This window comes from Cavia porcellus, unplaced genomic scaffold (assembly GCF_034190915.1).
Source record: "Cavia porcellus strain 051 isolate PalLab524CR breed Dunkin Hartley unplaced genomic scaffold, mCavPor4.1 scaffold_9, whole genome shotgun sequence".
In the NCBI taxonomy this organism is placed as follows: domain Eukaryota; kingdom Metazoa; phylum Chordata; class Mammalia; order Rodentia; family Caviidae; genus Cavia; species Cavia porcellus.
The window spans coordinates 61,008,097-61,025,836 of NW_026947492.1; the positions used below are offsets into that span (position 1 = coordinate 61,008,097).

The 17,740-nt window shown below is 35.9% G+C and overlaps 1 protein-coding gene across 1 annotated transcript in view; it reads right to left on the reverse strand.

Annotated features, from left to right (window-relative positions):
- The window catches only part of Ppme1 (protein phosphatase methylesterase 1), a 64,669-nt gene that overhangs the window by 14,542 nt on the left and 32,387 nt on the right, over positions 1–17,740 (reverse strand). Inside the window, exons 4-7 of the mRNA XM_063256505.1 lie at positions 8,415–8,472; positions 8,023–8,074; positions 4,087–4,241; positions 3,253–3,343 (exon numbers count right to left, since the gene is read on the reverse strand). Of these exons, the coding sequence (XP_063112575.1) occupies positions 3,253–3,343; positions 4,087–4,241; positions 8,023–8,074; positions 8,415–8,472 (356 nt within the window). The remainder of the gene's footprint in view (positions 1–3,252; positions 3,344–4,086; positions 4,242–8,022; positions 8,075–8,414; positions 8,473–17,740) is intronic.

A 17,740-nucleotide genomic window follows, 5' to 3' on the forward strand; every position in this document is an offset into this window, starting at 1 on the left:
GATAAGAAATTGAACAGAAAATAAAAGTGTGGTCAGAACAATATAGACAGAAGCATTATGAGCAAAGGTATGGGGATATAAGAGTTAGCAGGAAGATGATTCTAGAGAAGTGAGTACAAGGGAGACCAAAGGGAGAGTGTGGCAGATCAGGACTGCAGGCGAGGGCTAGCTCCTTAGAGGCCTAGAAGCTGCTGTGGTCTTGTGTTTTTTTTTTTTTTTTTGTCTTTTTTCATTTTTATCGGTACCGGGGATCAAACTCACGACCGCCTGCTTGCAAGGCAGGTGCTTATAATGCTGAGCTAAATCCCCAGCCCCCACTGCTGTGGTCTTGTAATGGTTGCATAGTGTGTCAACTTGGGAAGTTTACAAGTTTAACTAAGCAATTCAGCAGAGTCTTCACTTTGTAAACATTTTCATCCTGTGAAGAGGAGGGCCCAGAGATGGTACGAATACTACATACACCCTGCACTAGAGGGTGGTAGCCTCTTACCATATAAGGGAGAAAATGTAGAGGGAGGGGGAGAAACTCCCTGAAGCAAGCCACAAAAAGAACATACTTCTTTAAATTTCTTAGTTTTAAAAACTTGTGCAAATTGGGCTGGGGATTTAGCTCAGCGGCATAAGCGCCTGCCTTGCAAGCAGGCAGTCGTAAGTTTGATCCCCGGTACCGATAAAAAAAAGGAAACAGAAAGAAAAAAAAAAAAAAAAAAACTTGTGCAAATTAGGAGCTGGGAGTGTAGCTCAGTAGCAGATGCTTGCTTAACATAGGCTAAGTCCTAGATTATATCCCTAGCACTGCACATGCACAGACATATATGCACATACACCTGCAAACACCCCCCACACAACACACACATACACACCCCTCATGCAAATTTTAGGCCCTCTCTAGACAGCTATAGTAACAGTTTCTTACTATAGCTATAGACAAAAGCAATCTGAATTACTTCCTCATTTTTCAATTAACAGACCCTATATATCTACTGATTCATGGTTTGTTTCATTGTTGTTATCTGCTGTGCTAGGGATCACACCAAAGCCTCAATGCTAGCTAAGCAAAGCAAAGAGTAGTGGTATACATCTATACTCCCAGCACTCAGGAGTCAGAGACAGGAGGGCTGCCTAGAGTTGAAGGCCAGCCTGTACTGCATAATGAATTCAAGGCCAGCCTAAATAACAGAGCAAGATCCTTCTCAAACAAAACAAAAGAAACAAAACCACAAGGCAAGTGCTCTACCACTGACCTAAACTCTCAGCCCCTTCATGTTGCTTAATACTGTACACGAAATTTTCTGTTCCTATTAAAAGCCAACCTTGGGTACTAGTTCCCATTCTTCTTGTTTCTGAGAGGGTATGTGTTTCCTTCAGTTATCATCTCCTCCTCTAGCCTTATTTTTTTTTCCTCTAGTACATGTCATAAACACCAGTCTTTAAACAGATTTCCATTGCTACATTCATTACTGGCTACAGCTTTCCCCATTTGGCTATCTTTCCTTAACCTTTATCCCCCACTTATTAGGCTTACAAAGTTTTAATCTCCCATTTATTTCTTGAGATTTCTTTTGTCAAGCTTATTTTTATCATGCCAAATCCAATGATCAGCTGATTTAACACAAACGCTCTGTTTACAATCCTTACAAGTGTCTCTTAACCAATTTCTCATTTCCTATACCATGTCCATTCCACTTATTTCCCTATTTTATTTTGGTGGCTTCATGATGCAAATCCCTGTATCTGACTTCAAAGTCCCACTTCTTAAAACACCTCCACTTTCATTAGAAAGACCAAGAGAGCAAAAATAGTAATTTAAAAATTTTCTTTGTATTAATCTGAAAGAGGCAAAATGGCCATGAATCATAAATCTGGTTTGGAATATCCAATGGTATGCAAAACAAAATCATCAAATACCTGTGATACCCAAGCTCTGGATGTAAATTCTAAAAACCAGTGACTCTCACAGAACCAACAACATTTTAATATTCAACAAACCTACAGCTGGCACTAGACTTTGGACAAGACATACCTGGACCCCCAGCCTAAACTGGCCGCCCTTGTTCTATATCCTTTGCTTCCTTCATTGTGCTGCATATATGTATTCACTTGTCTGTATGGCTAGGTTTTTTTTTTTTTTTTTTTTTTAAATGACAGAAGCTGAACCTGGTTCATTTCTAGTTCTTTAATTGGGTACTTGATTTAGGTATTAGAAAGGAAGTTTATTAACTAAATGTTATAAATTTGGAAAAAAAGATTGTATTTTAGATAACTAAACCAAGTCCAGAATAATTATCTCACTGGTTATTACTTGAAAAGCAGATAGGACACCTAAGGCACATGCTGCACTAAGGTCAATGCGGTAGCTGCTCAAGATACAGAGCTCTCTGGTGCTTTTGAGAAAACAGGAATCCTTTGAACACGGGTGGCAGAAGTAAACATCATTCTGCAAGTATATTCTACTATGAGATCCTCTGCAGAAAAAATTTCCTCAGATACATCTATCAGGGTTAAACGTGTTAGTTCCCACTTGGTATCTCTGATTGAGTTGACAGACATACTCTTCGTGCTAGGACATTTAAAAGTATGCCATATGCATTAGGAAAGCACAAAAGAAATAGAGAATAGCCTTTGCCATTTCATGATGCAGAATTGGCAGACAGTATTAGTGAAAAATGATACTATGAACCAGGTGTGGTGGGTGGCACACGCCTGTAATCCAGCACCCAGGAGACTGAGGCAGGAGGATTGCTGCAAGTTGGAGACCAGCCTGGGTTACAAGTGAGCTCAAGGCCAGCCTCAACTGTGTAACAAGACCCTGTTTCAAAAAGATAAACAAACATACAAACTCTAACACTTTGAACATATCCCTCAGTGGAGAAGTGGAAGACTTTAAGGGTAAGCACTGCAATGTAATATAAACTTAAAGGTCTCTAGCAGTTTTGTTGAGTTATTCAGTAATTTGAAGGAGTTAGAGAAAGTATTCTGAAGAAAAGAATGGAGACAAGATTTTAAATAGGTAGGAAATTAAAATAGTAAAGATACTTTACCTCAAGATGTATCTCCTTGTGCGGAGGGCTTTAGACAACTGAATTGAGCCCTCAATTCTGTAATGTTTAAATACTCAAAACTCTTGCTCTTTATTTTCTCACATATTATTATAAAAAAGATCAGAAAGTAAACTTTAATTTCTCTGGTCTCAGTGCTTGAGCTGATGAAAATGAATATTTGAAAGTAAGACAACACAGATTTATGTGTTACCTCCATTCAATAGCATTCTCCAAAGACTTGAAGGTTTTAGGGCGACCCCGTAAGAAGTTCTGCATGCTGTTAAGTGCATCCATTGCTGTACCTGGATGTTAAAAATTTTAACCACAATATTTAACTTATTCTAAGCCAACTTTACATGTCTGTTCCCAATGACAAAGGAATACTAGTACCACATATTTAAAATGTATTATAGAAAAGTTATAAACATGTTAGAGCAACACAGTGAACCCCAATTGTACCTACTGCCCATTTTCAGCAGTCATTAACTCATGGCCAGTCTCATTTCATCTGTGTGCCCATTCTACTAAGCACAAATAGATACCTTTTAAGAAAATTTCAAAGAAGGGCCAGAGATATAGCTTAAAGGCACAGTGCCTGCCTAGCAAGCACAAGGTCTTGAGTTTGATTCCCAATACAAAAAAAGAAAATTCCAAAGACTAACATAGATGGCTTTCACTATGATCCTTAGCAACTTCTGCCTCCCAATATTTATTTCCTTGTATTTTGCCCCCATAGTGAACAGGACTTTATATATAAGGAACAGAGTGACTTCTCAATCTGCACTGTAAAATATTTACAGCTTTTTAAGTGGTTAAATGAAACTAGGAGATATACATATGGTTAAAATATTATGTACCCATAAAAAGATATTAATGAAAGATTTGATGACATGGAAAATGATACAATTTTTAAAAAAATACTAAGTTAAAGGAATGTATTTCAATATAAATGAAATTGACAAAAAAAGCAAAACAAGATAATAATCTACCCCGGATGTCTCCTGCAAGTCAATGATTTTGAATTGGTGGTATAAAGAAAACTTACCTTCCACAACATCAATCATGCACAGACCCAGGAGGTTTGGCACCAGGTTAGATGCTGCTGCGTGCACTGCAATAGCACCACCCATGCTATGTCCAATCAGCATAATTGGAGGAGGAAGATCTCCATACATAGCTTCAACCACATTGCCGATATCTCTGCAAAGAGAAGGAGAAAAAGTTGGTAATACACTCTCTGAGAACACTTAAAAAGTAGTTTTCTTTTCCAGACCCTTCCTTTGGTCTGTAACAATCCTGGGAGATGGCAAAGGTCTAAAGAGCTATTTCACAAACTTACCTAGGTAAACAAACCTCTTAATACATTCCCTAGTGTCTATGCAGATAGTCACACAACTATCAAATCTGACAAATGGCAGCTTAACAACAAAGAACTCAAATTTTCTGTTTTTCCTGTATAAACAAGACATTCCACACTTGTATTAGTTCATTTGTTTTTTTGAGACAGTGTCTCACTAGATAGTTTAGGTTGGTCTTGAACTCACTATGTAGCCCAGCCTGGCCTCGGATTTGAGGCAATTCTCCTGCTTTAGCCTCACAAGTGCTAGAACTACAGGTACACACCATCACACCTGCTCCATATATTTAATGTAATTATATAAACATGTATCTTTATTTTGATTCTAACTTTGAAGCTCTGGAAACATCATTTACCTCAGTTTTCCCATCAATAATACAATGAAGTTTGGAGTTTTTTTTTTACTATGCAATCTTGAATCAGTTAACTTCTCAGACACTGAATCTCTCACATTCAACATCTACAAAATAAAAGTAAGACTATTCTTTACTGCTGAAGATTACTTTGAGAATTGACTGCGAAATGAATGTAAGAATACCTTGAAATAGCAAAGCACTATACAAGCATTAATTATTACCTACAAATTCTTGTATATAATTGTTTGAAGGATGATGTTTATGAATCTATAGTGCTCTGCTAATTTTTATTGTGTTTTGTTCTAATCTTCAATTACAGTCAATCTGTTTAGCAAAGTCAAATTTTAAAGCTTTGAAAATGAGAAAATGAAGAACTGTGAATTTTACTTGCAGGCTTGCAGGAACAACAGATAGAAAAAGAACAATAAAGATGTGTTTGTAGAGACCATTAGCTCTACTGCTTTCCTTTGGGAATGGGTAATAGTGCCACTACATATTCAAATACTCCTACATTGTTAACTAAGTGTAACAAGTCAATACAGGAACACATACTTTCAGAGATGGGTTTCACTGTATTCATAATGGCAAAGGCAAAGTTTATTTACTTGCAGGAATTAATTTTTATAATCTCATTCAATTACACTGATGAACAGTGTAGCAGCAACAGACAGTATGAATGAGAGACAAAGAGCTCACCACATTTTATACACAAAAACAAGTAATAGTTGAACACTCCTTTGGAGTTAAATTTAAGGCTAAGATAGAAAGTAAAGCAGTTCAGGCAGTCATCTAAAGAGATCAATATAGTTAAGATAAAAAACCCAAGCTTCTTTCATACTATTGCTGCTTTTATACTAAACTCAAATATTTTTCTCTGAAATATGAATGATATGAAGGGTCAAAAAGTGAACCAATAGTATTTACTCAGTGCTGCTATGATTTGACCAGCTCCCTCAATGTATACACTAATGGTATTTGGAGTAGGACTTCTGAAATTGATTGGGCTAATCCATTCATCAACTAATGGATTATCATGAGAGTGGCTTTGTTAAAAAGAGAGCTCTCTATAGCTCACTTGCTCTGTGTCACCATCTTATGATGCAAGAAAGTAGCCCTGCCCAGATGTCAGCCCTATGCTCTGTGAGCTTAAATAAATTTCTGTTGTATTTGAATTACTCTCTTTGTGGCACTCAGTTGTAACAACAGAAAACAGACTAGCACAAGTAACTATTATGTGCTATGAGCTTTCTTGTGACATCATTTGTCACAAGACACAAACTATCATTTGGTTTGTGTCTGGATGTTCCTCCAAAGCCTCATCCAGTCATGGGGGTGTGGGGCCGGAGGTGGCAGACTTTTTAGCAATGATTGAATTTACAGTCTGTGATTGATTCATGGTCCAATACTGGGATTAAGTGTATGAAGTCTACACCCAGCTGAGGGCAGGTGGCCTGAATACAATATAGGACAGGGAAACAAACCTCTCTCTCTCTCTTCTTGCTTTTGCTATCTTCCACTGCCAAGAACTGTCGCCCCTCTGCCCTGTACCATCCTGTCTTGGAGCTAGCCAATTATGGATTAAAACCTCTACTGTGAGCTAAATAACTTTGGATATCAGGTATTTTGTCTCAGCAACAAGAAATCTAAGACATCCTTTAATGTAATTCAATTCTGTCTGAAACGGTTTTTATTACTATTCATAGGTAATGATACTGAGGATATATTTATCAACTTTAAGATTGGCCAAGTCAATTTCATTGGGTTTACCTGCATTTCTACCACGGTAAAAATAGCTGTATGTTTGCTGCCTCACTAAAGTGTATTTAAAGCTATTTCCCTCTGGCAGTGGGCACTATGGAGTCAAGGTAATAATATGAAGTCAAATCAATGATGTCTTTGCTCAGACTAATGAAAAATAATAGAAACAAAGATCAGATAACAAGTGATCTTTGGAGTAAGTGACCCAAAAAGAGATCAGTTTCTGAAAAACAAAAACAGATGTTCCAAGGTATGTAATTCAACATACTTGTATGAAAATGATAGAATTTTGGATTCATGCACCTGGGGGAAAAAAAAAAAAGAAAAAAAAGAAAATGATAGGATGGGGGGAGCTTCAATTAATCTAAATCCATGCTAAGTTTAATGTGGCAGACAAAAAAAAAAAAAAAAAAAGACCAAGGTTTAAAACCAGTATGACTGAATAATTTCCAGAATAATACTCAATCGTAAGACACTGAGTTGGAAGGTCTATATCAGCTTTATGTAGGAAGGCAGACAAGGCCTGAAACACAAATTATAACATCTATGCTTCTAACATCTAGAATAAATGTATTTACCCAGGTTAAAAGTAATCTGACTACTTTAACAGTTCTCGTAAGCCATGAGGGATGGCACATGCTCACAATTCAAGTACTCTGGATTGTAAGATTGGAGTTTGAGGCAGGAGGACTATAAATTTGAGCCCAGGCTGAGCAACTTAGCAAGATCCTGTTTTTAAAACAAAAACCTGGGGATACAGCACTGGGTTCAATCTTTAGTACTACCCCCACATCAGTGGTTCTCAAATATTAGTCATGGGGCTGTTTGCATCAGACAGTTCTACAGAGCTTCATCAAAAATACAAATGCCTAAATCCCACTGCTAAAAAGCAGATCTGGATTAGGGCCAAATCCTCTGCACTGTAAGTAACTTCTCAGGTGATTCTGATATGTAAGCAAGTTTGTGAACTACTGAATGGTACATGCTATATTCATCTTTTACTTTAAGACCCAGGGTATAATTAGTTATTGTTTAACACCCTGTCCTCATATTTCTGTAACACTGAACAAAGAAAGTAGGCAAAATACTTAACATACTCGTGGCATTTTGCATTTCCCAGGGAGGGTCTGTGATAGATATCTATATTCTATGCAATTCCATCAACAGAAGAACATTTTTCAAAAGCCTGTACAAACTAGACTTGACCAATTTTCAAGTGTTTTACATGATGACATATTAATAAAGATGCAGATTTAATTCAAGATTAAATTATAAGAATAAGGGCCAGGGATTTAGCTCAGTGGCATGAGCACATGCCTGGCAAGTGTGAGGTTGTGAGTTCAATCCCCAGTAATCACACACACACACATAAATAAACTAAAAGTAGAAAAGAGAAAATAGGAGTAAAATTTTCTGTTAATTATTGTCTTACAATCACACCAGTTGAATGAGTTGTATCATTATGATAGTGCTAAGAGGCAAACTTTATGTATAAGCAATATCTACTTACTTTGCCATTGTTTCTGCAGACAGATCTTCGAAATTCTTGACTTTTGTTTCACCTAAAAAGAAAATATTTCAAAATTAAAACCTCAAAGGATGGGGATTATAACAGCAAAAATACTCTTTTAAAGTCTCACTTGTGGATAATGAAATGGGTTTTTGTAACTTGATAAGACTGATTTATCAAGACTTTCCACATTATAGACAAATACTACCCTTAGCCACTCTAAGCACGATAATTACAGCAGCCTAATTAAGAAGTTAGGATTTTTCCCCAAAATGTCCAAATGGAGTATACCAGATTATTTTATGGCCACCCTAAAATATATATTTAGATTTGTTCAAAAGAGCTTGGTGACAATGTTACTGAGCCAATGGGTAATGAAGAACTTCACTCACCATGACCTCGTAGATCCAGAGCCACAATCCTACACTGAACTCTGCTAATGATGGCTGCCTAGGAGGAAAAGAAAAAGTAGTAAGGCACACATGGGGCAGCAAATTTTGCCCAGTGACCAATGCTAACTTCATTAAGTGTCCTGCCACCAGAACTCAAGGAACACACGAAAACTTCCCATTTTTAAGAAAACAAAAGAACGGTGATTCTTTTTTGGTACATGGTACATACTGTAGTTCTGTTCAAACTTTAAAATATGGGTTTTTCTACCAATATCTCACTTTATGCCTTAACTCTCCCTGGCCTTTTCTGAAACACAGAATTAAGTACCCGTCGGTAATGAATGACCCTCTGAGCTCTGAATTACCTATGGGCTTTATCCATATATCTCAGCTATCTTTCTCACTCTAACAAAAGAATTCCCTAGATAAGGACTGAGTCCGTTTATAATCTGGCATAGGACATCACTCAAACCTAAGTTAGATTCTTAAATTACATTTTAAAATCATGCAGAAATTCAAATCTGTTTCTACTTCTATTATCCAATTAATAAATATATTTAAAAATAACAATGAACCGAAATTCTACTAAGCTATCTGTTCCTGAAAGTTATTTGTTAATTTGGAGGAGTTATTTAATGCATTATAATGGGCAGTAAAATCTTGAATGCCAAGAAGAAATCCATGTAATAATATAAAGTGAAAGGGTAAAGGTTGCATCCAATTTGTTTGGCTGCCAAAAAAATAGAAGTAGGTTTATAAGACATTTTAAAAGTTAGAACTATGTTTACAAAACAAAATATACATTTGAAGTAACTGTCAATTCCAACTTTTAGCTTAAAATGATTACTCATATGTGACTTTCAGAAAACACTGACAAGCGTATTCAAATAGATGTTTAATTCACTTAATAAGTCTTTCTAAATTATACCTAAAAATCCAGCACCAATTGAGTAATAGGGTTACACAATAAAAAATAAAACAAACCAATAAATTTGGCATTGCCCTTATTCTCATATTTAAATTTAGCATGACAGAGAAAGGAAAAAACAACAACAACAAAACAAAACTCTAAGAAGTTATAGGAAATATACCCGTGTCCAGGTATTAACTCAACAGAAATTCTCATTTAAGTGAATTAAGGGGAAGGCTAAGGTTTATCTATATATTTTAGAATTCTCCAAGTGATTTTAATGTATAGAGAATATGAGGCAAAAGTGGGAAAAACATCCAGATGGTAATACCATGCCTAAGTATCTCGATAACATTTCACCTAATTATATCAGATAACCTCAAATTACCTCCCTGAGAAACAGGCTGAGAAAATATTATGGCAATTTTTATAGCAGACCAAATAGGTTCTGAAGGTGTATCAAATATTGGTGATGTGAAGCAGTAAGTATTCTCACAAACATATACCATCCTCAAATTCGTTTTGGCCAATTTCATAAGTGAAATGTGGTACTATGTTTCTTCTTTAAAATAATACTTCGTATCTCCTGCCCATTTTTCTACTGAATTGTTTTCTTAATGCTTTGCAGATTTCCCCCTTTTCTAAAAAATGATGAAAATATTAACCCTTTGCTTATATGTTGCACATATTTGAACTATTTTTTATTTAGCATCCAATTTGTGATTTAACAGAAGGTTTGGTTTTGGCAAAGTCAAATTATTCTTTCTCTTATAGCTTTTATTCCATTTGGCTACATTTAAGAAGGCTTGCCCCAAAATGTATGAATAGCCTTCTAGTTTATTTTTAAAATTTAGCCATTTTACTGCATTGTTCCTCTGGTATAAGAAATTAAAAGTATAAATAAGGGGCAAAATGTATAACAGGTATTGTGGAATAGGAAGAAAATGTTCAAATGAGCAGGGGAACAAGGGAGAGGGGAGGGGGAAGGAAATAAAGGAAATGTAAAAAACAATGAGAAGGGCTGGGGATTTAGCTCAGCAGCATAAGCGCCTGCCTTGCAAGTAGGCAGTCGTGAGTTCAATCCTTGGTACCGATAAAAACGAAAATGACAAAAAAAAAAAAAAAAAAAAAAAACAATGAGAAAAGGAGGAAAACATGGAAACAAAGCTTTGTAAATGGGGAGGGGAGGAGGTGTTGAAAGGAGGGTGGAGGATGGGGGAAAAGATACAAAGTTCCTATGATGAATATGATAATTATGTATACCTAAAATATACCAATAAAATCTGACTAAAAAAATAAAATCTAGCCATTTAATCTACTTGGATGCTGTTATTTTTAATTGTATAGTACATTCATTTTTGTATGTGGGCTTATTTTTTTCTTCCAATACCATACTATGTGATAAAGCATTTTAGGATATGTTTTGGTATCTGAGATGGCAAAATATCTGTCACTTGCTCTTCTTCAAAATTGTCTTATCACTAGGCATTTATCCATTTGTGTGAATTCAGCTTGTTGATTAACACTCATTAAAAACTTCACTGAGATCATAACTAAGCCAGACTGGCATAGAAATATGATTTCTCTTTTTAGATTTTCCTCTAATTACTATACAGTTTTGTTTTCTTTATAAATGCTTATAGCTTTAAAGAGTCTAGTGCTTATAGCCTAAGGATTTTTTCCAGGTAGTTTGTATTTTTGTTGTTTTAATCATTTCCCTGTATTTACAAAGTGCTAATATATAGGAAAAATGATTTTATTTAAAAGTTGACTTTAGGGCTGGGGATTTAGCTCAGTGGCATAAGTGCCTGCCTTGCAAGCAGGCAGTCGTGAGTTCAATCCCTGGTACCGATAAAAACGAAAAAGACAAAAATAAAAAAATAAAAGTTGACTTTATAAACAATTGTTATTTCCTTTGATTTTGAAGGAGACAATATTTATAGTAACTGCTGAAGTTCTTCCTTTTCAGCTTTTTTTTTTTTGGTCTTGAGACAAGGTTTTGCTATGCAGTACAGACTGGCCTTGAACTCACTTCGTAGCCCAGGCTGGCCTCAAACTTGCAGCAATCCTCTTGTCTTGGTCTCCCCAGTGCTGGGATTATAGGCGTACACCACCGCACTTGGCCAGATCTTTAAAAATCTGTTTTTTTATCTTGTTACTTGGTTAGAACTTCCCTTATGTGATTTTACAAACTTTATAAAAATCAGGAAATTTTTTATCTATTCCTCCTTGAAACGAGTTTTCAACATGAGCTGGTACTAGATCAAGTGTTTTATGGACATCAAGTGAGGTGAGAGGAGAATTACAATGATAGATAATGATGAGTCACTCTTAAATCCCTAGAATAAAACCTACTCGATCACAGTTGATTATTACTTTACTACACTACTAAATTTAATCTGCAGCAATTTTATTTAGTATTGTTTATCTGTTTATAAATGAGAGTGGCTTAATTTCCTAGCACAGTCATTTCTTGGTTTTACTATTAGACTGATTACCTTTAAAAATAAGTTGGATAGTTTAAAATAGTATCATTGCTGAGCAACTATTCCAAAGACAATAACCATTGTTATTTTCCAATCATCTTGTTTTGAAATTATGTATCATTTTTATTGTTTTGTTTTTTTCTCTTTAAAGAAAATAAATTAGTAGTTTTTTTACGTAGTAGAGAATTTAATTTTTTTCATTCTTGAGAGAAATTAACACTATATTAAATGCTTTAAAACTGAGGGATGGACTCTCCCCTGCAGTGGATGTACAGAGCCACATACCCTATGCACACTGACTATGATACATCCTGCACAACTATCTTCTAGTACTGATTAAGAAGTAAGATATTTCCATGATTTTTTAAAAAAAAAAAGACCCAAAGAAGTTCATGACCACCAAACCAGCACTTCAAATATTTCTCCAGGATATCTTAGAAAGGGACAATTGAACTAACCATGACAGAAGGTCTAATAGAATAAATATACTAAGTAGCATGAGCAGTCAAGTAGAAGGGAAAGAAAGGGAATCAGCAACAGGAAAATAATGTAAAAACAGGATTAAGTCAACACCTTTCAGTAATAATTCTCAATGTGAGTGGTCTTACTTCTCCAGTCAAAAGATACAGACTGGTAGAATGGATCAAGAAACAAAGGGAAGTAAGGAAAACGAGATGAAAAACAAGAATTAAGATGTGTTGTGTACATGTACCAACTCTACACAAGGAATGTAAACAGTATGTATTGCGAACATGTATGAAAAAGGGGGAGTATCAAGAGATAGATGAAGGGGTGATGGAGGGAAGGCACAGGGGATGAAACAAAGGAATTAAACTGTACTAGGTACATGTACCAATTCTCCACAAGAAACAAAAACATTTATAAATATGTATAGAGTACACCACAAACACGTACTCAAAAAAATTCCAATGGCATGCTGTATACAAGAAATACATTTACACAAAATAAATCCATAGACAAAATCAAAAGATGGAAAACAATACTCTATTCAATGGAAAAATGAAAACAAGCATCAGTAGCTATCGTATTTTCAAGCAAAGTGGACCTCAAGCCGAAGATGATCAGAAAAGGCAAAAAAGTTCACCACATATTGGTTTCAGGAACAGTTCAACAGGAAGAGATAACTGTTAACATATAGGCACTAAGATCCAGGAGAACACGGCAGACAAATAACAGCAGCAAGGGAGGCTCTCTGAGATACCCAGCTTAGAATCCAGGAGTGGTGCTGTGTGAGGAGTCCTAAGCAAAAGGAGATGTACCCTGCCGACCCAGGACGAACTAAGCTGAGAGAAACCACCTGGAAATGCAATCCTGATGCTGTAACAGGAAGAGATAAAATCTCAGCGCAGAAGCTGGATCCCGCACCACTGGAAGCCGCGATTTGAATTTCCTGCTGCTGCTGCTGCGTCCCAATTGGCACAGCAGGGAGAGAGACACGCGAAAGCTCTGAGTGGGAACCAGCGAACCAAACAGTGTTGAGAGCAAGACTGGCAGAGAGCCCTGCATCGACCTGTGGTAAGTGAGAGAAATGAGGACCCTTCCATAGTGGAAGAGGCTCCAACAGAGGACATTCTGGGACTGAGCAGACTAGCCAGAACTGGATGCTGCAGTGACTTTAGTTGCATATTCTTTTTTTTTTTTTCTCTGAATTCCTGTCAATTTTTTTTTTAAATTAAGGAGAAAAAGAAAAAAAACAAAAAACAAATAGGGTACAAGTTATACAGAATTTCAGAAAAAATAAACAATAGGAAATCACTAGTTAATAGATTACATATTGTCATCTTAGAAATAGTTGTTCAAGTTACAAAATCAAAGCATACAAAGTGGACTTTCAAACAGTGAGACTGCAAACAGTTCTGTTCAATGATCCAACAAAACTCAGTAATATTGTTATATATCTTATACACTTAAATATATATGCGGTTATATTCTTTAGAGCACTTTCTTTTCCTCTCTTTTGTACAATGAAAATTACACATTTTGGGTTTTATTACTCCCACAGTTATTACTTGTTTTCGAAGAGTGTAAAACCAAATGTGACATAACAGAACAGAGTCAGTCAAATCAAAAGGATGAACATAATAGATAATGTAAAAACAAAATACAAGGTGATCAACAATGGTTACCATATTGCCTCTTGCTATATTAAACAGAACTACCTATATCATCAGTTATAATAAAATTGAACAAAACAGTAAAGAATAAAACCAAAACATTGGAGACATTACAGAGCTTTAAAAGAAGATAACAGTCAACCAGAATCAAGCGGGATTAGTGAGGAGCGCTTAGCCTGGTGATGCCACGGACTAAGACCCAGGAGGCTAGCCCAAACCAGGTCCCAGTGCCTGGCGGTGTACCCTAGCAGTTAAGCAAACCTTCACTAGGTTGATCTGGAGGGACGGGCCGAGCAGAGGCTGCCCAGGTCTATGTCTCCCTAGTACACTGCAGTGGGCGGGAACACCTACTGGCAGATTCAAACAAACTGTAACAGACAAAGAGAAAAAAAAAAACTGGGCCTGCTACATATGATTTTATGGAAGGAACAAAAAGTATGGGAAGAGGGAGCAACAAGAAAGGGTCCTCAGTCCCCAATCCTGAGAACACTGATCCAGGAAAGGTAAATGCAAAAGACAATGAAGATGGAAAACATGCAATATCAGACACGGAACCAATAGACATAAAGCGATATCTCCAGAACCTCATAGACAAGTTCAAAAATGAAGTATTTAATGAAATAAAGCAAGATATAAGTAGAATAGTTAGAGAAATGCTAAGCACCGCTCAAGAAAAAACAGATGGTAGAATGGAAGAACAGAAAAAAAGGGGAGAATTGTTTGATGGAGAAAATAGAGGAAACATAGAATATGTGAAGCAGGTTCAAAGAGATTACCAGGAAACTAAAAACTCTATTGAAAGCTGGCATAACAGCTTGAAAGAAACTAAGGATAGATTATCAGAACTGGAGGACAGATCTGTAATGTGGGAGCATGAAATGAAAAACTTCTTAAAAATAACAAGAAAACAAACAGCAATAATACAAAGGCTTGAAGATGATAAGAGGATCTACAACTTAAGAATTAAGAACATAAAAGAAGTAGGGACACAAACAAATGCACTACAAAAGCTATTCACAGAAATAGTGCAGGAGAATTTCTCTAATTTAGCAAAAGGTAAAGATACTCAGATGTATGAGGCATACAAGACCCCAGCCACCTACAACCCAAACAGTGCTACACCCAGGCATATAATAATCAAAATTCCAGAAATCCAATATAAGAACAGAATATTAAAAGCCGTCAGAGACAAGAAACAGATCACTTACAAGGGAACACCCATCAGAATTACAGCAGACTTCTCGGCACAAACCATCAAATCACGAAGAGCGTGGGGGGAAATAATTCAAGCTTTGAAAGATAATAACCTCCAGCCAAGATCGATATATCCTGCACAACTGTCCCTAGAAATTGATGGAAAAACAAGGTGCTTCCAGGATAAAGAGGAACTAGGGGAATTTGCAACCACCAATTCAACTCTACAGAGAATACTGCAGGACATTCTAAAAAAGAAAAATACCAAGATTCCAGAAAGAGTAGCAGAAAGGACACAATAAATGGAGCAGAAAGTGAAATGAAGAAGACAAACTAGGGGCTGGGGATTTAGCTCAGCGGCATAAGTGCCTGCCTTGCAAGCAGGCAGTCGTGAGTTTGATCCCCGGTACCGGTAAAAACGAAAAAGACAAAAAAAAAAAAAAAAAAAAAAAAAAGACAAACTGACAACTAATGACAGAAAAAGAGCTCAACAGAAATGAGGCAGAGTAGGTTGGATGGTAGGAACAGCCATTTTGGAGAAAACAAGACATCATAATAGGTGGTGCTGATTTAATATCATCTTGTTTTGAAGTCCCATCAAGCTTTTGTTCTTCTGTCTCCATCAGTTTTTAACCTGTTGTATCTCACTGGATTGTATTATATGTGATAATATAAACAAAAACTTTTATAGACAAGGAGATTATACAGAAACCATTGTTCATTTTCTGTTAGTTGATTCTAAATACCTTGTAATACTGTCATTCTCTTGAACGGTTTTACATTGTCTTGATATGTTTGATGCTACAGTATACGAAGTTATATCCAAAGATTTTAAGGAAAGAGACACTATGGTAACTACTTTTATGTCGAGATTATCTTGTGGTGAAACACTATTTTGCTTAAATGGCTATGTTTTGACCTGCGCTGTTTTGTTGTTATGCCCTCTTTTTTTTTTTTATCTCAATCTCCTTTTTATTATCCACTTTTTCATTTTCATCCTTTTAATTAAGGGAAAAATAAATAAAAAATAGCAGGATATATTATAGCAACCCACTTTGATTTCCTATTAACTTGATTTGAAACCCTGTATTGCTCTCACCATCTTGTTTTGACTGATTTTCCTCTTTTCTGTTATGCTTGATAGTACTAAGTTCGAAAGTATAGACAACAACTACGAAGACAGTAAGATTCATTATGATGCCCATTCTGGTTGGCTATTATCTTCTTTTGAAGTCCTCTAATGTCTCCAATGTTTTGGTTTTATTGGTCTTGTTCTTTACTGTTTTGTTCAATTTTATTATAACTGATGATATAGGCAATTCTTTTTAAGATAGCAAGAGGCATTATGGTAACCATTGTTGAACACCTTATATTTTGTTTTTACATTATGTATTATGTGCATTCTTTTGATTTGACTGACTCTGTCCTATTATGTCACATTTGGTTTTACTTTCTTAAAAAAAATAAGAACAGTGGGAGTAATAAAACCCAAAATGTGTAATTGTCATTGTACAAAAGAGAGGAAAAGAAAGTGCTCTAAAGGACATAACTGCATGTATATTTAAGTCTATAAGACAGGTAACCATATTACCACGTTTCATTGGAACATTGAACAGAACTGTTTGCGGTCTCATTGTTTGAATGTCCACTCTATATGCTTTAATTTTGTAACTTGAACAACTATTTCTAAGATGACAATATGTAATCTATTAACTAGTGATTTCCTGTTTATTTTTTCTGAAATTTTGTATAACTTGTACCCTTTTTCTGTTTTTTTTTCTTTTTTCTCCTTATATAAGATTAAAAAAAAATATAGGCACTAAATAATTGTACACCCAACTTCATAAAACAAGTACTACTGAACATAAAAGATCAGATAAACATCAACACAATTAATAGTAGGTGATCTCAATACCCCACTGTCACAAATAGATTAATTTGACAAAAAAATCAACAAGGAAATATCAAAGTTCAACCAAATTGTCTGGCAAATGGACTTAATAGAGATCTATTCTACCCAGCAACTACAGTATACACATTATTTCTCAGCAGCATTATTTCTCCAATAGACAACATATTATGTAATAGTTAACTGTTGTGTCAACTTGAGTAAGAAATGCCTAATTGGCTTAGTTTATTTCAGGGTGTAACTGAGTGGATTTACTGAAAATAAAAAATCCACCATGGGTATGAGTGGCACCATCAATAAGCTTATAGCTTGAATGGAATACAAAGGAGAAAGAAGGAAGGCAAGCTCATTTTGGTTTCTTCAGAGGAGCTTCAGTTTTTGCCTTCACCTGAGGCACCTGTCTCTCAGCTTCCAGTGCAGAATCTTTAGCCTTGCTGTGCGAACTCTTTGACCTTTCAACGCAAACCTTTCAGCCTTCTATTACAGACCCTCAAGGCTTCATGTGTTGAATGAAATTCAGTCTCTGTTGTAAGGTATTCAGGGGGTGAAAATTCGATCCTAGTATAGTGTTTAGAAAAGATGAGTCCTTTTGAAAATGATTAGAATCACATACTGTCATCCAGGCATGGTGGTGCATGCCTATCAATTTAGCACTTAGAGGCTAAGGCAGGAGGATTGCTGTGAGTTTGACA